This window comes from Chiloscyllium plagiosum, unplaced genomic scaffold (genome assembly GCF_037043375.1).
Source record: "Chiloscyllium plagiosum isolate Xiang-an unplaced genomic scaffold, Cpla_swu_hap1 HiC_scaffold_20, whole genome shotgun sequence".
Lineage (NCBI taxonomy): Eukaryota > Metazoa > Chordata > Chondrichthyes > Orectolobiformes > Hemiscylliidae > Chiloscyllium > Chiloscyllium plagiosum.
Genome location: NW_028270158.1, coordinates 31,653,272 through 31,680,920, shown reverse-complemented (window position 1 = coordinate 31,680,920; position 27,649 = coordinate 31,653,272). Strand labels below are relative to the sequence as shown.

The window sequence follows — 27,649 nt, the reverse complement described above, 5'->3', positions numbered from 1 at the left end:
CCTTCCCCCCCAACCAGCTATTAATTTGCATTGGGGTCGGTGCCCAGATACAGTAATGAGAGCAGTGAGTTAAAATCTCTCTGGGCCTAGAGATGCAAACCTCACCTTTACACAGAGAAGTCCTGATCCAAATTTAAAATCATGTACTTTTTAACCAACGGGCAGAAGGTCAATCTGTGGAATACTCTCCTTGGGGAGACGGTGGGAGTAGTTAGTGAGTGAGTGGTCAAGTTGTGGAATACACTCCCCGGGGAGACTGTGGAAGCAATTAGTGAGTGAGTAGTCAATTTGTGGAATATACGCTCTGGGGAGACTGGAAGAGCGGTTAGTATTGATAGATTCCAGTGCAAATTGGAAATACCTTTCACAGAAAATAATATTTCTGAATACAGTGTTTGATTAATTTGAGACATGGTATCTGGTGAGTATAGCGTTGCATGGGAGGATCTGATCATTTTGAGCCTATGCCTCCCAAAGTTCTCCATCAATGAGGGTTTCCTTGCCTCTTGACTGAGTCCACTGGAGACTAATTGATGGAGATTGATTGCCATGATTAGTTAACAACTCCTTTGACGTTGCATCATGCTGCTGTGAGGATAGTATTTGGAGTGTGTTTTTTTTCTCATCTTGCAATCCCTGTGTTTGTGCTCATACTGATAGACAGAAACATATTTTACAAATCTGCTCACGTTCATGTGAAGGATCTGTTAGTGAGTTATTTTTGTTTGGCTTCGGTAGCTGAGAACCTGATGTAACAGCCTTTGGGATTCAGGTTCGCAAGTTGCATATTTCCACTTTGTATTGAGAGAAATCTTGCTACTTTCAGAAATTCCCTCAGGACAAGGCTGCTCACGTTCAGTGCAGACAACACTTGCAATTATCAAAGACAAGCTCTGATCCAGGAAATGTAGGAGCATTGAGGTAGCAGAAACAACAGGAGCACATGAATCATACCGAATTAGAAATTTACTGCACAGTAGGATGGAATCAGCTCATCATTTCTGTGTGGGTTTTTCGTCAAGTAATTACAAACATATATTCCACTGCCTCACCCTTCCCAAAGCTTTGTATCAATCCCGATTTAATGCTGTCTGCCATAGCCCATTATCAATTCCAAACCTATCCCAATGCTCTGGATATGTTCTCCAAAGCCCTGGCTCAATGTTAAACTAATGCCATTGCCCCACAGCACTCTCACAACAGCCCTGTATCAATACCAAACAACTCCCATCAGCCAATTCTGCCCCAATAGCTCTATATCAATTGTGAAATAATGGCACTCTCCCACTCTCTACCCTAACAATGTATCAATCCCAAACAAACCCTGCTTCCCTGTAGCACTGTAAAGTATTTATCCAACCTTCCACCAAAAGATGTGACGCATTGACCATCCTGCAACAAAGCATTCCGATCAACCTCTGTGTAATGAAACACTTCCTTCCTTAATTTTCCCTTCATTCTCTGTGACAATTTTAAATTGATTATTGCACAATACAGACGGTTCCAAACTAAGGACTTAGTCTTTTCCTATTCAGCCTATAAAAAATCTTCAGAATTTTTGATAAACATCTATTAGATTTCCCCTCACAGGTCTCTGCCAGTCCAAGTATCTGCAGTCACTCCATATCATCTTGCATCCCTGGCAGCGTTCTCTCAATCTCAATTGTTCGATCGCTAAAGTTCTAATGGACTTCCTACATTAGATTTTGTCTTATTCATACAGGGGATGTGAGTGTCACTGGCTGAGTCAACATTTATTGCCCACCAGTGGTGGCACTTGAAGTGCAGATGGTCCTGATCTGCCTTCTTGAACCGGGGCAGTCCGTGTGGCCCAGTTACACCCACATTGTCATTAGTAGAGGGTTAAAGGGTTTTGACCCAGTGACAGTGAAGAAACAGTGATCTATTTCCAAGTCAGGATGGTGAAGAGCTTGGAGGGGAACATACATGTGGTAGTATTCTCACATATCTGCTGCCCTTGTCCTTATAGATGGATGTGGTCATGTGCTTGGGAAGTGTGTCTAAAGGACCCTTGGTGAATTTCCATAAAAATTTCTAAAACGTTCCACAGGAGGCTACCGGAGCTGAGGGAGGTCAATTGAAATATTCTTGCCAAAGGTGGGTAGATTTTTGTTCCGCTACCTCCAAACGGACCCCACCACCAAGGATATATTTCCCTCCCCTCCCCTATCAGCATTCCGTAAAGACCACTCCCTCCGTGACTCCCTCGTCAGATCCACACCCCCCACCAACCCAACCTCCACTCCCGGCACCTTCCCCTGCAACCGCAGGAGGTGCAAGACTTGCGCCCACACCTCCCCCCTCACCTCCCTCCAAGGCCACAAAGGAAACTTCCATATCCGCCACAGATTCACCTGCACCTCCACACATATTGCATCCTTTGTATATTGCATCCTTTGCACCCGATGTGCCCTCCTCTATATTGGGGAGACAGGCCGGCTACTTGCGGACCGTTTCAGAGAACACCTCTGGGACACCCGGACCAACCAACCCAACCATCCTGTAGCTCAACATTTCAATTCCCCCTCCCACTCCACCAAGGGATATGCAGGTCTTTGGACTCCTCCATCATCAGACCACAACAAAACAACGGTTGGAGGAAGAACGCCTCATCTTCCAGCTAGGAACCCTCCAACCACAAGGGATGAACTCGGATTTCACCAGTTTCCTCATTTCCCCTCCCCCCACCCTGTCTCAGTCAAATCCATCAAATTCAGCACCGCCTTCCTAACCTGAGATCTTCTTCCCGACCTCTCCGCCCCCACCCCAGTCTGACCTATCACCCTCACCTTGACCTCTTTCCACCTATCACATTTCCGACGCCCCTCTCCCAAGTCCCTCCTCCCTACCTTTTATCTTAGCCTGCTGGACAAACTTTCCCCATTCCTGAAGAAGGGCTTATGCCCGAAACGTCGATTCTCCTGTTCCCTAGATGCTGCCTGACCTGCTGCGCTTTTCCAGCAACACATTTCCATCTCTGATCTCCAGCATCTGCAGACCTCACTTTCTCCTCATAGATTTTTGTTCTGCAAGGGTACCAATAGACATGGGTCAAAGGCAAGTCATTGGAATTAGTTGGAGTTCAGCAATGATCTATCCGAATAGTAGAACAGGTTAGAGGAGCTGAATAATCTCCTGCTACACCCAATGCTCCTTCCAGATTTGGCAAGATGAATGTGAATCTTATTGACAGTCACATCTCCTCTTAAATGGAAATCTCATTGAAGCAGAAACACATGTGGAGAAATCATTAGTCAGTGAAATAGGGAGATGGAAAGAGCTTCTCAAGAGTTTTTCCGAATTGAAAAGTTGATCTGAAGAAAATTAAAAATGATGCTAAGTATTAATAACTTCCCCAACACCTCGGTGAAGTTTTCCTGAAATAAAATCCCACATTTTTGACGTTAATGTAATTTTCAATGGCACTTTTACTCAAGTAATGTGACATTCTCTGCATGCTAATAGGCTAGATGACACCTTCTGAATTATCAGCAGGTTAATGCCTGCGATCATTAGATGGAGAGTGTTATTATTGTCTCAAGTAATGCAATGTGCTTTAATCAGCCAAAGTCTTGATCTAATTTCCTCCTTCATTTGTGTAATTGATTGACATTGGCCCCCATGCCTGATATTTATCAATCCTCCACCTGGTAGTGTTTGAAGACAAATTGATTTAGTGGACTTCTGGTATTGAAAGCATGACAAGACAGAGAATGTTTCATTAATTTAACAGCAATTTTCAGCTAAGTTCCAGCTAATAGTAATAACTAGATGCTTATAAAACTGTCTCCCCCAAGATTGATCTCAAGCTCTTGTAACTGATATGGAGTTAAGTGTGTCTCACAATTAGTGGATTGTGCTCTGCTTTAGCCTGTCATAAAACTCCATCACATGTGCACAGACAGCTCATTGTCAATTTAATCATTAACCAAATTGGATGAAGACACTAAATATTTTGCGAATTTGTTCAGGTGTCAGAAGAGCAGAACAATCTAAAGGAATGATTAATTCATTGTCTGAATGTGATTGCTACTCACAAGGTCAACATTTGTTGCCCATCTAGAGATGTTCTTGGAAAATGATAGAACTGATGAGCTTGCTAGACCATTTCCAAGGATAATTGGTGTGGTACAGGAATCACAACTAAGCCAGAGCAGGTAAAGGTGACAGGGTCCCCCTCCATCTCTCCCTACCTCCCCCCCCTTCTTTTGATGGTTTGCACTGCCCTTATCAGGCTGTGTGTGTAAATATGGAATTGTCTACATGGGTGTTTTTATGGTGGTGGTTGGTAGTGTAAAGATAAAACACAAATTAAAAGTCAGTGACTTGTGATGATGGGAAGTGTGATGATAACACTTCTGGGGAGAAAAACCGAAGAAACAAGGGAAGATGACAGGGTTCCTTCTGTAATGGAAGATTAAGGAACCAGCAAGGTATTGAAGAATAATCTAAGAGATTCCTGGGGTTGTTTTCTGGAGGCCATTTTTAAAAAATGTTTCTACATTCCCATACTCCTCCAAAAAGACATGTTAAAGAAAATGCAAGGATTGAGATAGATACAATGGAATACAATACATTAAAGACATAGGATGTAGAGGGTCACTTTTGGGAGCAATGGAATATGGATACAATCAGAGAACGTGGTACATAGAGAATAAATACAAGAGATAGTGGAGACAGGGGAGTTACTCTGAGTATAAGTTATGGAAGAAATAAACTAGGAGCTGTGGGATATTGAGGATACAAGCCAGAAATCAACTTGGAGCATACAAATGTAGAGGTTAGAGAGTAAGCCACACTGAGTTTGGATCCCTATTTAAGTGAGTGAGCAGATTGACAGATGTGTGTTTGATTTTTGAACTATACTGAAAGTATGATCTAAATTGAGCCCCTCCTACTGCAGGTGGTGACAAACTAGTCTGTGTTCTCCTAAAGCCAGCCATTAGCAGCTCATATATCTTTAAGCTTTGAGTCTCTGGAGACCCATTGAATAAAAATTAACATCTAATCCCACAAGGAGTTTGTGTGTGTGTGTGTGTGTGTGCTCCTCCTACATTCCCATTCTATTATGATATTGCTCCTGAGAAGCTCAGCTGTAAACTAATCTGAGAGTTGTCGGCAGGCTAATCAATTTTTCATACGCTGCATTCTATGCATTGTTTATACAAGCACTTCCTTTATTCAGGTAACCACTGAGCTCCTCTGTGTGTTGGTTTTAGTGATGAAATCAAATCACGATCTTGATTCTCCCAAAATTGTTCACAATGAATATAAAAGATGCTTGGGTTTATTTAGGATCAAGGAGGGTTTAAGGTGTTTTGAGAGGATCAATTTAAAACCGCTGGATATAATCTCTGCAGTGGAATTAGGACTTGTGGGTAACCTGTTGAGATCTTCAAAATGAATTTACAGTTCCTCCCCAATCCTGCAGCAATAAAAAAGCTCTCCAAACTCATTAGAGAAGAACAACTGTATCGTAAGGGTTTCAATAGGGTCAATGTTCCCAATGACGTGGGGGTCACAGTCTGATACAGAGTAGACCATTTAGGACTGAAATTTGGACAAATTTCTTCGCCTAGGGAGTGGTGAGGGCCATTGGAATTTCCATTGGAACGAGGCAAGGTTAAAACATTGTAATTTGGCGCTTAGGATCAAAAGGTATGGAGGAAAAGTGGAAACAGGCTATTGAGTTAGATGATCAACCCTGTTCATATTGAATGGTGAACAAGGCTAGAAAGGCTGAATGGCCTACTGCTCCTATTTTCAATAGTTCTATGTAAATTATCTGAAGAAACAGGTTTGTAGGAGTTTACATCCTGCATTAATAATCATGTCACAATATATTATAGTATATTGGTGAATTCAAGATCAGAGTAGCAGTTTCTTGGTGAGTCATGGTATTGAGGGAAGTGGAATAAAGATGAATATGTGGAGTTAGGACACAGATCAGCCATGATCTGATTATGTGGTAGAACGGGTTGAAGGGGCTGAATGGCCTTCTGGAATTTATTTGGATGGGGGTGCATGCCTTGGCCTTTGGAAAAATAAGATTTTCACTTCTGTAGTGCCTTCATATTTCCAGGAAGTCCTCAAGCACCTTACAACCAGGAAAGTATTACTGGAAGTGCAGTCAAAATATATCAAACAAAGCAACTATTTGGTGCTACCCAAGCTTCCACAAATAGTAGTGTGCTAATAAACAGACAAACTATTTCAACACTACTAACGTTTTTGTTATTCACTGTTACAGGGAAATTTCATTTCCCCTTCTCCTCACCTCACCCCAGCTCCAACCTTCCAGCTCAGCACTGCCCTCATGACCTGTCCTACCTGCTTATCTTTCTTTCCACCTATCCACTCCACCCTCAGCTCTGACCTATCACCTCCATCCCCACCCCTATTCACCTATTGTACTCTATGCTACTTTCTCCCCACCCCCACCCCCCTCTCATTTATCTCTCTACTCTGCAGGCACCCTGTCTCTATTCCTGATGAAGGATTTTTCCCCGAAACGTCGATTTTCCTGCTCCTCGGATGCTACCTGAACTGCTGTGCATTTCCAGCACCATTCTAATCTAGACTCAGATTTCCAGCATCTGCAGTGCATGCCACACAAGAGAGAATTCAACGATCTCCTTTTGCCGTTCAATGTCATTACAATCAATGAAACCCCCACTATCAACATCCTGGGGTTGCCATTGATCAGGACATTCAGTTGGACTAGTCTTACGAGTACTGTGCGAATAAGATTAGGTCAGATGCTGAAATTCTGCAGAGGTTCACTCTCCTCCTGACTCGCCCGAGCCTAAGCCTACATGTAACGGCACAAGTCGGATTTGTGATGGATGACTCTCCATCTGTCTGCTTAAGTGCATCTGCCACAACACCCAAGAAGCTTGACATCTGCAGCTGATCAGTCACCCTCCTTTGACAGCACCTTCCAAACCTTGGGAACATTACCACGTTCAAATTTCTCACAAATCATCCTGACTTGGAATGTTCTTTTCCTGGATCATTCAATCAAAATCCTGAAGGTCCCTTGCTCTGAGTGTACTTATCCCCATAGGCTGCAGCAGTTCAAGAAGGCAGTTTATTGCCACCTCCTCAAGGGGCTATTAGGGATGGGTAATAAATACCACCCTAGTCACCCTAGTGACATCCACATCCCACGAAAGAAATAAAGTTGAACCAGCCGTGCCATTGGATAAGCAGATTAAGGAGTTTGTCCCACTGACAATAATGAAACAATGACATGGCTTCAATAATGTGTGATTTGAAGGTGAACTTCAGGTGTTGGTGTTCCCTGACATCTGCTGTATTTGTTTTCGAAGCAGTACAGGTCATGAGATTAGAGGATTCTGTTAGAAAGCTTGACAACGTTTTGCAATCCAGCTTGTAGATGATGCTTACTTTCCTTTATTCCTTTAAGAATGTGTGTGTCATGGCTTGGCCACCATTTATTGCTCATCCCTAATTGGCTTAGAGACAGTCATCATTCGCTTAGAGACAGTCATTGGCTTAGAGAAGATGCACTACCTTCTTTAACCACTGCAGTCTTTAACTTCTGGAAAAACCTGTAGGGCACTGTTAGGGAAAGAGTTCCAGAAGTTTCTCTGGAGCACAAATTGAGAGTTGTGGTGTTCCCATATGTCTGCAGCCCTTGTCCTCATAGATGACAAAAGTTGACAGGTTTGGAAGGTGGTGAAAGGAGTAGATGTTTTAGGATGGAGTGTCAATCAAGCTGGCTGCTTTTTCCTGGGTTGCTGAGTGGTTAGCACTGCTGCCTCACAGCGCCAGGGACCCGGGTTTAATTCCAGCCTCAGGCGACTGCCTGTGTGGAGTTTGCACATTCTCCCAATGTCTGTCAGGGTTTCCTTCAAGTGCTCTGGTTTCCTTCCACAGTCGAAAGATGTGCAGATCAGGTGAATTGGCCATGCTAGATTGCCCATTGCGTTCAGGGATGTGCAGGTTGGATGCATTAATCAGGGGTTAAACGTAGGGGAATGGGTCAGGGTGGCCTTGTTGAGCCGAAGAGCCTGTTTCCACACTGTAGGGGTTCTATGATTGTGTGATTCTAGCTTCTGCGGCTGGGTGGAATGCTTCAGTGGGTCAGTGTGGACTCAATGGGTTGAATGGCACAAGTCAAGATTAGAGTGGTGCTGGAGAAGCACAGCAGGTCAGACAGCATCCGAGGAGCAGGAAAATTGACGTTTCGGGTAAAAGCCTTCATCAGGAATGAGAGGAATGGGTTGAATGGCCTGCTTCCACACTGTAGGGATTCTATGATTCTATGGATATTGTCAAGTTTTTTGAACGTTGTTGAATCTGCACCCATCCAGGCAAGTGAGGAGTAGTCCATCACACTCCTGACTTATGTTTTGCAGGTAGTAGGCAAGCTTTAGTGAGTCAGCAAGTGAGTTACCACAGAAGATATAACCATTTGATATTAGATTAGGTTAGATTCCCTACAGTGTGGAAATAGGCCCTTCGGCCCAAACAGTCCACACCGACCCTCCGAAGAGTAACCCGCCCAGACCCATTTCCCTCTGACTAATACACCTAACACTATGGGCAACTTAGCAAGGCCAATTCACCTGACCTGCACAACTTTGGACTATAAGAGGAAACCAGAGCACCCGGAGGAAACCCACACAGACACGGGATGCTTTCCTTTATTGGTCAGAGTATTGAGTACAGGAGTTGGGAGGTCACGTTGCAGCACATTGGTTAGGCCACTGTTGGAATATTGCGTGCAATTCTGGTCTCCTTCCTATCGGAAAGATGGCGTGAAACTTGGAAGGGTTCATAAAAGATTTACAAGGATGTTGCCAGGGTTAGAGGATTTGAACTATGGGGAGAGGCTGAATAGGCTAAAGCTATTTTCTCTGGAGCGTCAGAGGCTGAGGCGTGACCTTATAGAAGTTTATAAAATCATGAGGGGCATGGATAGAATAAATAGACAAATTCTTTTCCCTGAGGTGGAGGAGTGCCGAACTAGAGGGCATAGGTTTAGGGTGAGAGGGGAAAGATATAAAAGGGACCAAATGGGCAACTTTTTCACGCAGAGCGTGGTACCTGTATGGAAATGGTGGAGGCTGGTACAATTGCAACATTTAAGAGGCATTTGGATGGGTAAATGAATAGGAAGAGTTTGGAGGGATATGGGCCAGGTGCTGGCAGGTTGGACTAGATTGGGTTGGGATATCTGGTCGGCATGGACAGGTTGGACCGAAGGGTCTGTTTCCATGCTGTACATCTCTATGACTCTATGTCTCTATGACTCTGACCTGTTCTTGTAGCCATGGTATTTTTACCACTAGTCCAGTGCAGTTTTGGGTCAATGGTAATCTCCATGATGTTAATAATGGAAGATTAAGTGGTGGAAATGCCATTGAATGTCAAGAGATGATGGTTGGATGATGGTCATCACCTGATACTTCCGTGTCACAAATGTTACTTGCCACTTATCATTCCATGCCTGAATATTGTCCAGGTCTTACTGAATTTGGACATGCATTTCTACAATAGGCAACAGCTCTATATTATGTTTACTAAAATTGAATTGAAACTCCCAAAAAACCGTTGTGAGATTTGAACTCACAATGTCTGGACCAGTAACATTCCCTTTATACCATGGTAACTATCCATTCGTACCCCAACAATGCCCTGGATAGTTGAATTCATCCATGTGTTGAGGCAAGACTCTGAATGTTTCAGGTAACTGGCCAAGAGGAGATTAGGAGCCACATTAGCAGTCTTACAGTATCAAGGATTTGAGGAAAGTCGTATTAGGTGTGTGTGAGATCCATTAGTAAGGCAGCATTTAGAATATTGTGCTCACTTAAGGTCAGCACAGATGCAAAAAGACAGTGATGCATGAGATGGGAGAAACAAGCTCAGCTCAGCAAATGGCCAGTTACAGGAAACTGAGATTGCCAGCACTGAAATTAGATCCTTAGTAAATTGAACAGTGTGTGGAAACAGGTTTCAACATAATGAGGGCAGTGAATAAAGTGGGAGCACAGAAATTCTTTGAATTAAATTGCAAATGTGGGGCAATGATATACAAGCTGAACAATAATGAGCTCAGTCAGCATTGTGTACTGCGAACACAACACTGAGAGGAGGGAAGAAGGGTTAAGTACATAATAAGCCTTAGTCAATAGAAGTGTGACAGCACAGATAGATACAGTCTCAATAATCAATTAATGCCAGAGATATTCATGCCAATCACCAACACCACCGCCCCCAAGTTTTAGTTTATCACTGCCTGTGAATATAGGCAAGGAGTAAAATAGACAAGTCGGATTTGTCATCCCAGTCCTACAGAACCTTTTATCAGGAGCTATTGGCTTGGTTCCTGAAACAGAATGTCTCGTGCATCCTCTTCCCCCCTCAACAGTCCATATTCCCCACCTGACCTCCCTATCCTGACCATCTATAACCCACTACAGCACCAATCACTGTTAAAGCCCCCTTCTGGGATCAGACATTTAAATGAAGGTTTGTACTTACATCGCACATTGTCAAGGTGACAGCACGTGTTAATATTCTTCACACGTGGGAAATTATTTACTCTTATTACCTGGTTCAGCAATGTAAGGGATTTAAAAAAAGACCTGCATTTACATAGCATCTTTCATGACGTACTGCTTGCAGCCAATTTTGAAATGTAGTCACTGTTGAAATGTAAGAAACATGGCTGCCAACTTGCACACAGGAAACTCTCTCAAAGATCAACGTAATGATGACCGGGTAACACAATTCTGATTGAGGGATAAATATTGAGTAGAATATTTTTGAGAACACTCCAGCTCTTCATCAAAATAATGCCATAGGATCTTTCACACCACCTGAGAAGGCAGACCAGGCCTTAGATTTCAGTCTGATCCAAAAGTCAGGGCTTCCAACAGCACAGTACCCCTTTTATACTGTATTCCAGTATCAGCCTCATTTTTTGTGTTTAGGTCCTGGATCAGGAATTTAATACACAGTCTTCTGCCATTCCTTTAAATGTGCTACACACTAACACACAGCTGAAGCAGTTTGCCTGTATTGGATTGATGAGACCTTGGCCTCAGCACACTGACAACACTCTTCTGTTCTGCCCATAGAAGCCCAGAGTGCAAAGATACAAGAACTCGCTCACTATTACTTTCATCATTTGACAAATAAATTCTAATAACTACTAACCCTCTTTGTGATAGCCCTTCCTCTCCTGAATTAGTGAACCCATTGGCCAAAGAGACAGTGAAGATTTCAAAATAAATTTTCATTTCTCTGAACTCTTTAAATGATATGAACTAACTTGTCCCATCAGCTCTACCAGGTTGTCATTGTGGGTTCTTTCGTGTAAAGACCTTTTAAAATTTTAGGTTCGTGTCACAATGCTCCAGTTTTGAGCCAGGAAGTGGCAAGTACATTAGTACCACACAAGGCAAGACCATCTCAACAGGAATGAAAGTAACCGCTTCCCCTTGAGATTCCATTATGCTGCAGTTGTTGAATCCATCATCACTGGGCATGAATACAGTGAGGCTGGAAATTCAGTAGCAAGTAATTCTTCTACAAAGCACATCCACTATTTATAAGATACAACTCAGAAGGGTGCTTAAATAAGGATTGGTCTTGCCAGCAACACCCACATTCTCTGAATGAATATTAAGAAATAGTTTTATCTTCTTTTTCTGGTAGAATGTCTCCAAGCAGTTCAATATCTACCTTGTGCGTATTAGACAGTGTTTGTAAAGGGATCCTAAAATGAAAGATATCTAAATGTGATGCATTTGAGTTCCTCTTCTTATTTACCAGCCCGACTAACTCTGCCCAACCTCCCAAGTCTCCCACCTGCCTCTTGGAAAAGGTTAACCAAATTATACCTCATCAGCTAGATTCCACTGATGGGAGTCTGAATAAAATGTTCTGAAAAAGAATCCAATTAATGTCTATTAACCAAATCAATATGTAACTTAAAATAGATAATTAAATGCCACAAAACTTTTGAAAGTAAGAGACTGCTTTTTAATGGATTTACAGGTAAGGCCTGGTGTAAAATTAATGATTGATCTTTCTCTGTTCCTGTTAGTGTCCAGTACCAGCTACATGTATGCATGTAAGACATGTTATTGGATTAAATGAATACAAAGTGGATGCAATTTCTCTCTCATTATCTCACAGATGTATCTCATTGAAAGGCCAGCACAGCATTTTCATTCTGCTTCAGGGCCTCGTCCTTTTCACACAGAGCTCACTGCTGGTACTGTGTCATGCAAGTCATTGGAATTGCTGCTCTGATTTAGAAAGGGTTAAGTCAGGCAGAAATCTGATAGAGTGGGTAATAGGGAATGATTCATTTCCTCTTGGTACTGTGGGGCCTGTTTGTACTATACATATCCAGCTCCTTGCTTGATAACTCCCAGATGGGAGTATTCAATGCTATACTTTGCCCAAGTGTTTGCTCCATGCCAGTTTACTCCCAGTTGCTCTTTTTATTTGTCATGGCCTCACCGATAAGGCTAACATTTATTATCCATCTTTGCTCTTGCGAATGTGGTGGCAAACTACGTTTAGTTATTTCTGGTCGATATGTCAGTATATCTTTAAGATACATGTACATGATATCGTCGTTGCACCATAGGTTGTGACCTGAGGTTATTAAGATCTAAGGTTGCATCTTCCCTTGAATCATTTGAAGTATGCCATTCTACTGAAAGCATGCTCCACTTCTGTAATGTATTAGCTCAGACAATGAACACAATGTTTGTACATAATAGCTGGTTTTAATTATAGTCTATAGAATTCTTCCTACCCCTATATCCATTCCCAGTTTCTTATTTTATAGGAAACAACATTTACATCAGTGCACCAGGTAAAACCCCTGAGGGAGGCAAAATTCACACCAGCTTAACTGTAAAAAGCTGTCTAGAAAAGACTATAGTAATGTGGAGGTAGACACTTGGAAAACTAATTGAATACCAACTGGACAACAGCTTTGTCGAACAGAGAATTCAGACAAAAGGGAGAATAGGCAGCTGTACGAATCTGTGGATATGGCATTAGCCACCAAGAAAACAGATTTTTTTTTATTGGAACGTAATTTTTTTCAAGACAAAATACATTTCTAAGATTGCTTTGCTTATCTTTAAATAAGCTGCAATGCACTTTGACCTAAAGCACAAAGACAGTGAAGTTTTGTACAGAAACTGCAGACTAGAATGCTTTTAGGAAAAAGTGAGGACTGCAGATGCTGGAGATTAGAGTCAAGAGTATGGTGCTGGTAAAGCACAGCAGGTCAGGCAGCATCCGAGGAGCAGGAGAATTGATGTTTCAGGCAAAAGCCCTTCATCAGGAATGAGGGGGTGGTGAGATAAATGGGAGGGAGGTGGGACTGGGGGGAAGGTAGCTGGGAAGGCAATAGGTGGATGGAGGTGGGGATGATGGTGATAGGCCAGAGAGGAGGGTGGAGCGGATAAGTGGGGAGGAAGATGGACAGGTTATAAAGGCAGTGCCGAGTTGGAAGGTTGGAACAGGGATAAGGTGAGGAGAGGGGGAAAGAGGAAATTGGTGAAATCCACATTGATACCATGGGGTTGGAGGGTCCTGAAGCAGAAGATGAGGCAGTCTTCCTTCAGGCGTCGGATGGTTAGGGAGTGGTGATGGAGGAGGCCCAGGATCTGCATTTCCTTGGTGGAGTGGGAGGGGAGTTGAACATTTCAGTTCCAACATTCCAACTTGGCACTTCCCTCATGACCTGTCCTACATGTCATTCTTCCTTCCAACCACCCTCCTCTCCGACCTATCACCATTACCCCAACTCCCATCTATGTATTGTACTCTCAGCTACCTACCCCTCCAGCCCACCCCCTCCCATTCATCTCACCACCCCCTTGGCTCTCAGCCTCATTCCTGATGAAGGGCTTTTGCCCGAAACGTCGATTCTCCTGCTCCTCAGATGCTGCCTGACCTGTGTTTCTCCAGCAACACACACTTGACTAAAGTGCTTTTACTTACATATGGCTATTGCATTCTTGACTGTCAATAAAGTCTATGCTCTGAAAAGAGGAGCAGTTTTTAACCTTTGCTGACACAAAGTCAGGGACATGGCTTGTGATGGTTGAGTTCAATTGCTAGGATAGAATCATTGATAGCAGAAACTCATTATGAAATGATAAGTGACTCTGAAAAGTGAACAAAAATTATACTTGCCATTATCAAGGATGGACTTCACAGCAGGTGGAGAAACAGTGTCTGGAAGCTTATCAAAGACCAGCTCAGGATTAACTTTAGGATTAACAGACTCAAAGTTTTGTTATTAAATCAGCAACCCCAAGCGTTTGTTTATTGACCAGTTTATTGGAGAACATGACCAATAAGGTGGTACAACAACTCAATGCTGACAGCAAGGAAAGGGTTAAGAATATACAGAAATGTAAACACATCAGTGAGGTTCCGATTCAACGAAGCAAAAGATACATTTCAGAAGATGACCAAGTTTTCCACACTGTTAATCTCATACACTGTGTTAATGGAAGAAGGTGATCAGAAGCTTTCACAACCATTAATATCTTCTTTTTAATTCATTTGTGGGATGTGGACATTGCTAGCTGGCCAGCATTTATTACCCATCCCTAGTTGCCCTTCAGAAGGTGGAGATGAGTTGCCTTCTTGAACCTCTGCAAACCCCCGCAGACCATCTGCTGTGGGTTGACCCACAATGCCCTTCGGGAAGGAATTCCAAGATCTTGACCCAGTGACAATGAAGGAATGACAATAGATTTAAGTCAGGGTGGTGAAGAGCTTGGAGGGGATCTTGCAGGTGGTGGTATTCTGATGTATCTGCTGCCCTTGTCCCTCTAGATGGAAGTGATTGTGAGTTTGCCAAGTGCTATCTGAGGATCTTTGGTGAATCTCTGTAGTGCATCTTGTGGATAGTACACACTGCTGCTCCTGAGCACCAGTGGTGGAGGGAGTTGATGTTTGTGGTTGGATTGCCAATCAAAAGGGCTGCTTTGTCCTGGGTGGTGTCAAATTACCTCATGTAGTTGGAGCTGCACCCATCCAGGTAAGTGCGGAATATTCTGCCTCACCCTTGACTTGTGCCTTGTCGATGGCGGACAGGCTTTGGGGAATCATAAGGTGTGTATTATTCTCTCCAAGGTTCCACACACGGCAACTGGTGTCAGCACACCAATTCTAATATTGGCTTCCAGAAGTTGCTGTTGCACATGGACCTCAGAGGCCCATGGAATCAGAAGGAATGCTGAAGCTGAGTTACTCACTGCAAGATTCCGACTTGCTCTTGTAGCCTCAGTATTTATACAGCTAATCAAGTTCAGTTTCTGGTCAATGGTGCTCATCTGTTGACTAGTGTGCTGTTAAAGGTTTTAGTTAGAAGTGGCAGATGGAGTTTAATTCAGATAAATGTGAGGTGCTGCATTTTGGGAAAGCAAATCTTAGCAGGACTTGTACACTTAATGGTAAGCTCCTAGGGAGTGTTGCTGAACAAAGAGACCTTGGTGTGCAGGTTCATAGCTCCTTGAAAGTGGAGTCGCAGGTAGATCGAATAGTGAAGAAGGCGTTTGGTATGCTTCCCTTTATTGGTCTGAGTATTGAGTGCAGGAGTGGGGAGGTCATGTTGCAGCTAAACAGGACATTGGTTAGGCCACTGTTGGAATATTACGTGCAATTCTGGTCGTCTTCCTATTGGAAACATGTTGTGAAACTTGAAAGGGATCAGAAAAGATTTACAGAAATGTATAGGCCATTCAACAACTGGTGAGTGTATGAGAGGCACGCCTTACATATCGAACCCAGCAGTGAAGGGAGCCTGGACATCCACATGATGTTTCATCCACTTCTTGGATGAAAGTAGCAACAGACTTATTTACAGTGCATGGGTAAGATTACAGCCTTGTGATGAATTACTTCTCCAGATTTCCTGTTGTTCAACAACTTAGCAACAGGACACTGACAGGGCACTATTCTTGTTTATTCAGTGTCCCAGATCAGATAGTGTCTGACAATGGACTCCAGTACACTGGCAAACTGTTTCAAGATAGGGGTACTGAGGGGTGACCCATAGCACATTGTCACTCCATGCTCAAAAAATATAGCAGGACATATGAAAAGTATTTCTAAATTAATGAGCATTTAGTTCTGCAACACAGCAAGATTTTCATATGTCATTTTAATGCAACCCCAGTGGGGAAGGGAATTACCATCCCTCGTGAAAGAAATGCTTGGGAGGCAATTGCAAATGACATTTCCCAGCAACTAGTAATCTGAGTTACACAGCTGAAGTTCTGAGACACAGGACATTTTTCTTCAATTATAAATTTGATGGGAGGGGTACACAGTGTATGAGCAGGTAGAGAACTACCAGAACTGGGAGAACAATGCTTGTTAGAAATACTTGAGGTCCAGAAAAGATTTCTAGAAATGCAACCATTCCGTATCATATGAATTCAACACTGATCATGATACTACATTGACTGGTTTCTGTTTCTTTGCAATGTGTGGCTCACCGATCATGCATGAAGAGGAAAGAAATCTTGAAGATGATTGTTTAGTGACAGTGAGTGACAGAACCCAGCAGCAAGGCAATCAATTTGTCAAACATGTGCAACAGGGAATTAATACTTATCCAGCTGAATTTATGATTACCAGATCAAGGCAATCATCAAACCTCCAAAGCCTTAAACTGAAGCTTGAAATGTTAGACTTTTAAACTCTGTTTTCCTTATTTGCCTGTTTTAAAACATTGACAGCACACACTTAATGTACAACCATGTATTTCCATTTGGGATGAGGTTTTATCAACAGAAAAAGGGATGAACGTTGTGTTATGTTGCACTGTCATAACCTTTTAAGAGACCTGCGTATGCTAATATCAGCATTTTAAAGCATATGAACCAGAAGTATAAAGATCTCATAATCCAACTTAGCTTGGTTCACTTGAAGCATAACGTTCCACTGGAAACCTATTTCTCTGTTGTAACATGTCCGCTTTAATATTAAGTTGTTTTGTTTGTGCCTGCGGAATGTAATGTTTGCATATCACAGTTAATTTAAGGTCTGTTGAAGTCTTGAATACCTCAATACTCCCAGATTCGTATGTTAAGGGAGATAACCTAAACGTTGACGCATTAGTTAAAACACCCAGCTAAAGACAAAGCCCAATCCAAACTGCTACAATCCAAGTCATGTGAGTACATCCACAGTGGTGTTAAGAAGGAAATTCCAAGAAAAAGCAAACATATTGCAATATTATTTCCAAGTCAGGTTGATGTGAGCCTTAGGAGGTAACCTAAAGGTGATGATGATCCCATCCATCTCTTGATCTTGACTTTCCCATTGGTAAAGCTCATGGGTTGCAAGGAGCCTTGTTGAGTAGCTACAATGTCTCTTGTAGATGATACATGCTGCTGCTGTGCACGAGTGATGGAGGGAGTATAGACGGGATACCAATTAAGCAAGCTGCTTTGTCCTGGATGATGTTGAGCTTGAGTGTTGTTGGAGCTTCATCCATCCAGGCAAATGCAGAATATTTCTTCACAGTTCAGACCTGTGCATTGTAAATGATGTAGGCTTTGGGAGTTAGGAGATGAGTTACCCCCACAACATTTCCAGCCTTCCATTTGCTTTGTAGTGTTTGTGGTGTTCCAGTTAAAGCTCTGGCCAATGTGCTCAATGATAATAAAACTATTGAATGTAAAAGGGAGTTGGCTAGTTTCTCTCGCATTGGAGTCAGTCATTACCTGTCATATGTGAGGTAAATATTACCTGTCACTTATCATACCAAGCATGACTGTTGTCAATGTCTTTTCACATGCTACAGACTGTTCCAGCACCTTGAAGTGGTGAATGGTAACGTTGTGTCATCATCAAACACATCTTCACTTCTGACCTTACATTGGAAGGAAAGGCATTAATGTGTAGCTGTAGTCATAGAGTCATATAGCAAATCGATATCCATTTTGTTGGCCTGAGGAACTCCTGCTGAGATGATTGGCATGCAATAATGCAACCATTTTCCTTTGTGCTTTTATAATTCAAAGCAGCAGAGAGTTTTCCCCCGATTCTCATTGACTTCATTTTCACTAGGTCTCCTTGAATAGTCAAATGCTGCCATGATATCAAGAGTAGTCACTTCTGCCTCATTTCTGGAATTCAGCTGTTCTGTCCATGTTTGTTACAAAAATTGTAATAATATTAGGAGCCACATGGTTCTGACTGAGCATCTTGAGTATAATATTCAAACTAAGTGTTGCTTGATAGTACGGTCAATGACACCTTCCAGCACTTTGCTAATGATTGACAATAAGTTTATGGGGTAATAATTAGCTAGATTGGATTTGCCCTGTATTTTATATTAGGACATGGCTTGGAAGGTTTCCATTGTCATGTAGTAGTCAGTGTTGTAGCTGTACGTGGACAACTGGACTGAGACCACCAATAGGTCTAACACACAAGTCTCCAGCTGGGATATTATCAGGTCCCATAGCCTTTCCTGTATCCAGTGTCTTCAGCCACTTCTTGATATCAAGTGTGAATCTAATTGACAGAAGACAATCTTATATGATCCTGGAGAGCTCAGGAGGAGGCTGAGATGGATCATCCACTCTGCAGTTCTGACTGAAGATTGTTGCAAATACTTCAGCCTTATCTTTTGTACATTGGTGAGGACAAGGTCAACAAAGTTCTTCCTTATCACCAGCTGCTGCAGAATAGTCTGTGAGAAATCTTTTCAGGACTCAGCTGGATTGGTCAGGAGTAATATTATGGCACTGTTAATGATGGGCATTGAAGTTCCCTACCAAAGTACTTTCTGCACCCTTTCTACTCTGTGTTTTAACATGGAGGAATACTGATTCATCAGCCAAGGAAGTCCAATATGAGGGAATCATCAGGGGGGTTCCTTTTTCACTTTTTGACTTGATGCTACAAGATGACATAAGTTATGCCAGTGTTCTGGATTGCCAGGGCAACTCCCATTTGACTGCCTCCACTACCACCTCTGGTGGCTCTGTGTGTGAATGGTGATGCTGGTATCTGGGACATCCACCAAATGGAATGATTCTGTGAATAGACTATTTTGTTCTATTGCTTGATTAGTCTGTGGGACAACTGTCCCAGTTCTGATACAAAGATGCCAGATGTTAGCCAGGAAGACCATGTTGTAGTTAGGAGAAAGTGAGGACTGCAGATTCTGGAAATTGGAGTCAAAAAGCATAGCACTGGAAAAACACAGCAGGTCAGGCAGCATCCGAAGAGCAGGAGAATTGACATTTCGGGCATAAGCCCTTCATCAGGATCTTTGTAATAATGGCTGGTCAGAATGTTGTTTCCAGTGCCTAGAGAATTCATAGTAATCCTTTTACTTTCAGTCTTATTTTACCTTTTTCTGACAGCTGGATACAACTGAGTGACTTTCAAGACAAATTGAGAGAGCAGTTACACGTTAACCACATTGCTGTGGGTGTGGAATCACTCGTTAGCCAGACTAAGTAAAGATGGCAGATTTCCTTCCCTAAAGTCCCTAAAGATGGTTTTGTTGACAATTCATGGTCACCATTACTGAGACCAGTTTTTATTTTAGGTATGTATAAAATAAGTGGAATTTACCTTACAAGTCACTGCAGTGGGATGAATTCATGTTTCTAAAAGAGGATTGCTCGCTCAGAAACATAATCACAACGCAACCATTCCCTGCTGTGTCGTTCCCAAATGTATTTCTTCTAGCTGTAATATTCTGTGGTGTATAACTCTTAAATGTACTGTTGCATGCCCTATTACTCCCATACCTATTATTACTTGCTGCATTGTCCCCTGCTGTATCCCTCCCAGATGCATTATTCCCTGCTGACTTACTCTGAGTTTCCATCAAATGTATTGTTTGTTCTCTGCTGTATTACTCTGAGTAAGTGTTCCCTGATGTATTACAGCCTGCTGCATGGTATGTGTACATGATAAAGTGCTGTACAACTTTGCAATTTCCTTTTTTTATTTGAAGGTCTTTATCACAATAAAAGGTCTTGTGCACGAAGCAGAAAACAAGTTATTTAATTTACACAGTGCATGATGAACATGAAGACACATGTACAAGATTAGCCAGTTTTGTATAAGTTGGATTTTTTTTTAAAAGTCTCCCACAAAATAATTAACACTTAGAACCAACATCCAGAGAAAGGGAGTTTGATTCAATGTCACTTACTGGATCAAAATGTATTGAGAAGAGAAATTAAGAGATATTAATGGCATTGTCAGGGAAAAAGCTGTTTGTATCCCTCCAGTAATGGCAGTTTATGTTAAATAACAATGCAATGATAATGCATGGAGCAGGCCTGTGAGATGAGTGACCTCCTACTGTGTCAGGCCGCCAAAAGAATTCTGACTAATGTGAAGATCTGATGTGGGCATCTTCCTGGCTCTTATATGGTATTGTTCTGGATTAGTGGTGCTGGAAGAGCACAGCAGTTCAGGCAGCGTCCAAGGAGCTTCGAAATTGACGTTTCGGGCAAAAGCCCTTCATCAGGAATAAAGCTTTACCTAAAATAATCATACCTAAAATAATCAGGTTTTATTCCTGATGAAGGGCTTTTGCCCGAAACGTCGATTTCAAAGCTCCTTGGATGCTGCCTGAACTGCTGTGCTCTTCCAGCACCCACTAATCCAGAATCTGGTTTCCAGCATCTGCAGTCATTGTTTTTACCTCTGGTATTGTTCTGTTAGTCCATCCCCGGGAAACGTGCACAGTAATGTGGATTTCAAACACCATAAATCCTTGCAGAGTCATTCTTCACTGACAAATGTATCCACTACCTCTGCAGTTATCTTCTCCTCTGCTCACCCCTGCCATAATGGAGCTTCTAGTTTATGGATTTTTTTTTCACTGCCTGGAGGTAATGTTGAAACGTGTAGCACAGAGACAGAAACAAATTGAGAAATGGTTGGTAGGTAACCACAAGACCAAAGGATGTAGGAACTGAAGCAAGCCATTCAGCCCATCAACACTGTTCTGCCATTCGATGAAATCATCATGGCTGATCTGATAATCTCCAACTCTACTTCCCTATCTTTTCCTTTTGATTCTCTTACTAATTAAAAATCTGTCTGTCTCAGCCTTAACAATTCAGCTTTTACAGCTCTCTGTGGCAAGGAATTCCACAGATTCACTCCAATCTGAGAGAAGAATTTGCTTTTCATCTCTGTCCTACCTGGCTGACCCCTTGCTCAGAGGTTATGCCCTCTGACTCTTGACAAGAAGAAACAACATCTCCACTTTGAACCTATCAAGCCTCCTACAAATTTTATACATTACACACAAGGTCATGGCTCATTCCTCTAAACTCTAATAAGTTCAAACCTACTCACCAGAAACTCCCTCCATATCCGGGATCAAACATGAACCTTTTCTGGACTGCCTCCAATACCAAGATATCTTTCCTTCGATAAAGGGATCAAACTGTTCACAGTATTCCAGCTATGGTCTAAATAGCTAAAACAAGATGCCCCATTTTTATTCTCCGTTCCCTTTGAAATTAAGGCCATTATTCCATTTGCTTTCCTTATTGCCTGCTGAACTTGTACACTAGCTTATTGTGGTTCATGCCGAAGGACCTCCAAATGCCTCTGGGCAGAAATTTTCTGCAGTTTTTCTTTATTTAAATAAAAATGCACAACTTCACATTTTCACACATTATATTCCATTTGCCAAGTTTTTGCCCACTCACTTAACCTTATCAAATGCCCCACTGTAGATTGTTTGTATCATCCTCACCATTTATCATCCCACCAGTTATTGCGTATTTTGCAAACTTAGTGATGTTCCATTTACTTTTCTCATCCAAGTCACTAATATATATTATAATAGTTGTGACCCCAGCCCTAGTCCCTATGGTGCTCCACCATTTACAGATTGCTAGCCAGAAAGTTCCCTCGAAAGTCTCTGTCTTCTGTTGGTTAGCTAATCATCTATCTGTGCTAATATATTGCCTCCAACACCATAAGCTGTTATCTTATGAGGTAACTTGCTGCATTGTTACATTGTTTCTCTTGGCTCCCTTGAAAGCTTTTGTGGTCCAGTGGTAGTGTCCCTATCTCTGAGGCAGAAGACCAGGGTAAAATGTCACCTGTTCTGGATGTGTGTAATAATATCTCTGAACACATTGATTAGAAAATATTTGTCTATTCTGCTTGTTACCTCCTTAAAGAATTCTAATAAACTTGTCAGGATGAAGCCATGTTGACTTTGCTTGATTATATTTTGTATTTCTAAATTTCAGCTATTATATCCTTTATAATGGACTGTAATATTTTCCCAATAACAAATGTTTAGCTAACCACCTGTAGTTATTTGTTTTGTGTCTCTTCTCATTGTTGAATAAGGGCATTACATTGGCAGTTTTCAAACCCTCTGTGGCTTTCCAGAATCTAAGAATCTTAGAAGATTATCATTAGTGCATCCATTTTCTCTGTAGCTACTTCCTTTTAACATCAGTACAACTCATCGGTTCCAGGAAAAGTATTGGTTTTAGTATCCCTAGTACTATCTGTTGTGATAGTCATTCTATTTATGTTCTGTCCCTTTTAACTCCTTGATTATTTAGTATTTTTGGAATGTTATTAGTGTCCCCCACCACAACGACTGATGTCAAATACTTATTCACTTCCTTCCACCATTTCCTGACTCTCTATAATTATTTCCCACTGCCTCATTCTTAAGGCCAGTCTCAGGTGTGAAATAAATACTAATTGCAGGAGGGGGATGTCTGAGGTGGTGGAAATTGGAAAGTTATGAAGAAAACAAACATGTCAAAATCAAAGATTATGCACTAACTTCATCAAAAGAAAGTGATAGGAGAAACTGGAGTACATGAAAATGAGCTTTAATTATAGACAGTTTGATTAAACAGTAACAAAAAAAACTGAGGGACAGAGAGGTTGAAGATTACAAAGAGATTATGATCAATTGGGTCAATGAACTGAGGAGTGGCAGATGAAGTTTAATTTGGATAAATGTGAGGTATTTTGGTAAAACAAACAAGGACAGGACTTATACAATTAATGGGAGGTCTCTGGGTTGAGCTGTTAAACAGAGATCGAGGAGTTTGAAATTTGCCTTACATGTAAACAATGCTTGCCTTCATTGCTGAGGCCTTTGAGTATATGAGTTGGGATGTAATGTTGAGGTTGTACAGGATATTGGAAAGGCCTCTTCTAGAGTACCGTGTACAGTTCTAAATCACACAACACCAGATTATAGTCCAACAGGTTTAATTGGAAGCACACTAGCTCTCAGAAGCACACTCCTTCATCAGGTGGTAAGGAGCGACGCTCCGAAAGCTAGTGTGCTTCCACTTAAACCTGTTGGACTATAACCTGGTGTTGTGTGATTTTCAACTTTGTACACCCCAGTCCAACACCGGCATCTCCAAATCATGTGTACTGTTCTGGTTGCCTTGCTAAAGGAAGGATGTTATTAAATTGGAGAGGGTTCAGAAAAGATTTACCAGAATGTTGCCAGGGATAGAAGGTTTGATAAAGATACACTGGGATTTTGTTTTTCACTGGAGCATAAAAGGTTGAGGGGTGACCTTTTACAGAGGATTAGAAAATCATGAGGGGCGTAGATAAGGTGAATAGAAAGGGTCTTTTCCCTAGAGTAGGGGACTTCAAAACTAAGAGGCATTTTTTAAGGTGAGGAGAAAGATTTGAAAAGGACATATGGGGCAACTTTTTTTACACTGAGAGTGGTTCATATGTGGCATGAACTGCCAGAGGAAGTGGTGGATGCAGGTACATTTACAACATTTAAAAGACATTTGGATAAGTCCATGAATAGGAAAGGGTTGGAGGGAGATGGACCAAATGCAAGCAGGTGGGGCCAGTTTAGTTTGGGAACATGGTTGGCATGGACTAGTTGGACCAAAGGATCTGTTTCCATGCTGTATGACTCTATGAAAAGTTAGATGTAAGAGTGGTTTCAAATATTAAATGTGTGCTTGTTCATGAGTCAGAGATGTAAAAGGAAAGTATCTTTTCTTTCTATTGCAGTTCAGGATGTCCCAAAGTGCTTTAGAGTCAATGAAACCAATGGAAGTGCAAGTCTACATTGAGTAGAAAAACTTCTGGGAGAAAAAGATCATTAAAAGAATAGCAAACCAAGTTCTAGCCTTCATTTCTAAAGTGGTAGAATCGTAAAGTAGATAAATTATGCTAAACCTGTCTTAAACCTTGGTTAAATGACACAGATTACTGCATGAAGTTCTGATTGCTTGAATATAGAAAGCATATAGAGGCACTGGAAAGTTCACAAAGACTGACATGGATGATAGCAAAAATGTATGAGTTTACATGTCAGGAAAGTATTGAGAGGCTAAACCTCTTTTCTCTTGAGTACAGAAAGCTAAAGATTAATTTACAGAGGTCTTTAAAATTATGGAAGGTTTTGGTTGAATGGATACTGAGAAAACGTTTCCTCTTGTGTAAAAATGCAATCTAGTGACTATCAATAAAAGATCATCACCAGGAAATCCTATAGGAAATTTAGAAAAAAACTTCTAAGAACATGACCACAGGGCATTATTAAAGAAAATAATGCAGATGCATTGTAGGGGAAGGTAGGCAATATGTCAGAGATAAGGAATAGGGAGGTACAATTATAAGGTTAGATGAGGAAAGATGGGAGGAGACTTCAATGTAAGATCAACATTGGAATGGACTCATTGGGCTTAATGAAATAAAGTGAAATATCAATATCATTTTATGCTCAATCTCTGATCAATCCATAATGTTCTGACTCAGGAATTTATGTCACTCAGTGAACCACAGCAAATATTTGGAGAGATGTTATAACATGGGCCAGGAATTTTCTCAGAAATAAATAATACTGTGAGGAAATTAGATTGACAGGAAAATATTTTATGATCTGTTAGTCACACTGGTGCATGGTTAAAGAACACTTCCTGTGTGGTTAGGATTGGGAATATAAAAGCAAGGCAGCAAAGGAAGGTTTGCAGTAACTTAATACCTTTAATAGCTCAGCTTTGGAAGGAAGTTAATATCACATTTAAGAGTTCTGCAGAGTCAAATTAAATTTGAAATGTAACTAATCATTTAATCCTCAAGCCTGCCTTTGTCCTTCTAGATGTCAAAGTGAATGTAGCCACCTCATCAGAGCACATTTGCTTTTTACATTCTCAATACACTGCAAATTGATTGTTTGTAATATGCAGTACTTGAGAAAAAAAGTAATTTAGAAAGCCCCTTACATAGCTGATGTACAATCTCCCCTGTCATGGACCTGACCCACTGACTGAAACTCCTTCTGCACACCATGTAAAATCATTTGTCTGATTATCTGTTAACCATTTTCATGCATTCTATGTAGATCGGAAGATAATTGAATAGACTACCACCAAGAATACTAATAGCTGCTTTTTATATGTCTTTAGAAGCTTGATGCCCAAGACGCTGGATGGTCAGATCACCATGGAGAAAACACCCAGTTATTTTGTTACCAGGGAGGCACCAAAGCGAATCTTCTCGATGGCAAAAGGCACTAAACTCATCGTAGTGGTCAGGAACCCAGTGACGAGAGCCATTTCAGACTATACCCAGACACTGTCCAAGAAACCGGAGATTCCGACCTTTGAGGTTCTAGCCTTCAAGAACAGGACCCTGGGCCTGATTGATGCCTCTTGGAGTGCGATCCGCATTGGAATCTACGCCTTGCACCTGGAGAACTGGCTCCAGTTCTTTCCCCTCTCCCAGATCCATTTTGTCAGTGGGGAGAGGCTCATCATCGACCCAGCCGGAGAAATGGGCAAAGTGCAGGACTTCCTGGGCCTCAAGAGGATCGTCACCGACAAGCACTTTTACTTCAACAAAACCAAGGGCTTTCCTTGCCTGAAAAAACCAGAGAGCAGCAGCACGCCGAGGTGCCTCGGCAAATCAAAAGGAAGGACTCATGTCCAAATAGACCAAGATGTAATTGAGCAGTTGAAGGAGTTTTACAGATCATATAATATTAAATTTTATCAAATGGTGGGACATGACTTTCGATGGGACTAACCACTAACATCACCACAAATTGAGGAAAAAAAGGAGAAAATTTATATACGTCTTCCATATTAGAGGACTTAACACATTCAAAATGATAGCCTGTCTGGCACACAACAGGCAAGCTGTTCCAGAGCTCAAACCTGACGCCCTGAGGTTGGACTGTGAGCTAAAGATCCTCCTCCGTAATTCATCAGAGTTTAGGTCAATCCTGGGAAAAGCAAGGCAAACCACTGGGGCGCCTCCAGAGGAAGCCACTGGGGAAATGAGGGTCAGTTATGGATGCAATCACTTGGAGACCAGGGCCAACCACAAGATTTACACACTGGGGTAACTTGGACCACCCATCACTTTGGTCCACTACTGAGGCAGTGTAGTGGCATCAGTCCAAATGATGTGTGTGTTTTTTAAGTGAAATGTGTCGTATTGTACCGATATCGTTGGCATCTGAAATATTGCCATTGAAACCAATTGGAACTCTAAGATTCACCTGTGCTCTAAAACAAACAGACGCTCACCCCATTGCAGTATAAAACAAAGAATCCAATAAAAATCCTTCTGCAGCATGTATCATGGTTGAAGGAATGATTGAATGTAGAGACCTATGCTTCTCTCCCTTTATTGATTTCCTCTTTCATAGTTTATTTTATTGCAATCGTTAATCTCTCTTTTCTAATCCCTGTGGGTGTTTCAGTTGTCACAGGCTTATTTAGCATGGATTTATCAGCATTGCCCCAACTTATAGAGAGGATCTATTGCTATATGATATCACAGTGTACATTATTGTTTGTTCATTCTCAGTATGCGGCCCAGCTAATGTCCTTAATGTCCTCAGCCTATCCCACAAGTAGACTGAGATTTAAACAATTCAAGGTGTCTGTAGACAGCATGCAAAGGTGAACCATGTTGGTGAGGGACTTGGAATCATAAACAGGCCCAGCCTGGTCAGGACAGCATTTCAATCCTGAGGCAGCATCAGTGAAACAGTTGAATTTTTTACAATGATACAATAGTTTCATGGTCACTTTTACTGAGACCAGCATTCCGTTCTCGAACTCTCAACTGCCCAAGGTAGAGTTTGAACTTAAAAGGTAGAATGTAACTTAGGGTACTCATGTAAAATGGGCAACAAGGAAACGTAGAGACATGTTGATATTTTCGAATAAAACTGTGCAGGGGTGTTATTACACATTATGGAGCAGATGGGACTTGAAAGCAGAACTCCTGACTCAGGTAGGGAAGCTACCACTGTGCTACAACAGCCCAACTAAGAAGACGTATAATAGGAAGCTAATCAATATAACTTGTTTTATAGTATCATTCAAAGTCCAAATTACTGCTACATTCTGTAGATTACAAGTTTAATAACATAATGATTACACTATACAATAATACCCATCCTTGGCACAGAAGTTCTTTCAGTTAGCTTTGAATCCTCCTTATTTTTCTACTCCGCTCCATTTCTCACTAGACAGGTCTTGACAGGCAATTTAGTTGCCTCAAACTGGTTTAAGGGGTAATTTAGGTGAAACATTTTGTTTAACTGACTGCCCTGTCCTCACAATGG

At 41.7% G+C, this 27,649-nt stretch overlaps 1 protein-coding gene across 1 annotated transcript in view; it reads left to right on the top strand.

The window, feature by feature from the left end:
- hs3st2 (heparan sulfate (glucosamine) 3-O-sulfotransferase 2) overlaps positions 1–27,233 on the top strand; it is a 77,094-nt gene extending 49,861 nt beyond the window's left edge. The window contains exon 2 of the mRNA XM_043711026.2: positions 25,476–27,233. Within this exon, the coding sequence (XP_043566961.1) occupies positions 25,476–26,094 (619 nt within the window). The 3' untranslated portion in view covers positions 26,095–27,233. The remainder of the gene's footprint in view (positions 1–25,475) is intronic.
- Positions 27,234–27,649: the final 416 nt, after the last annotated feature.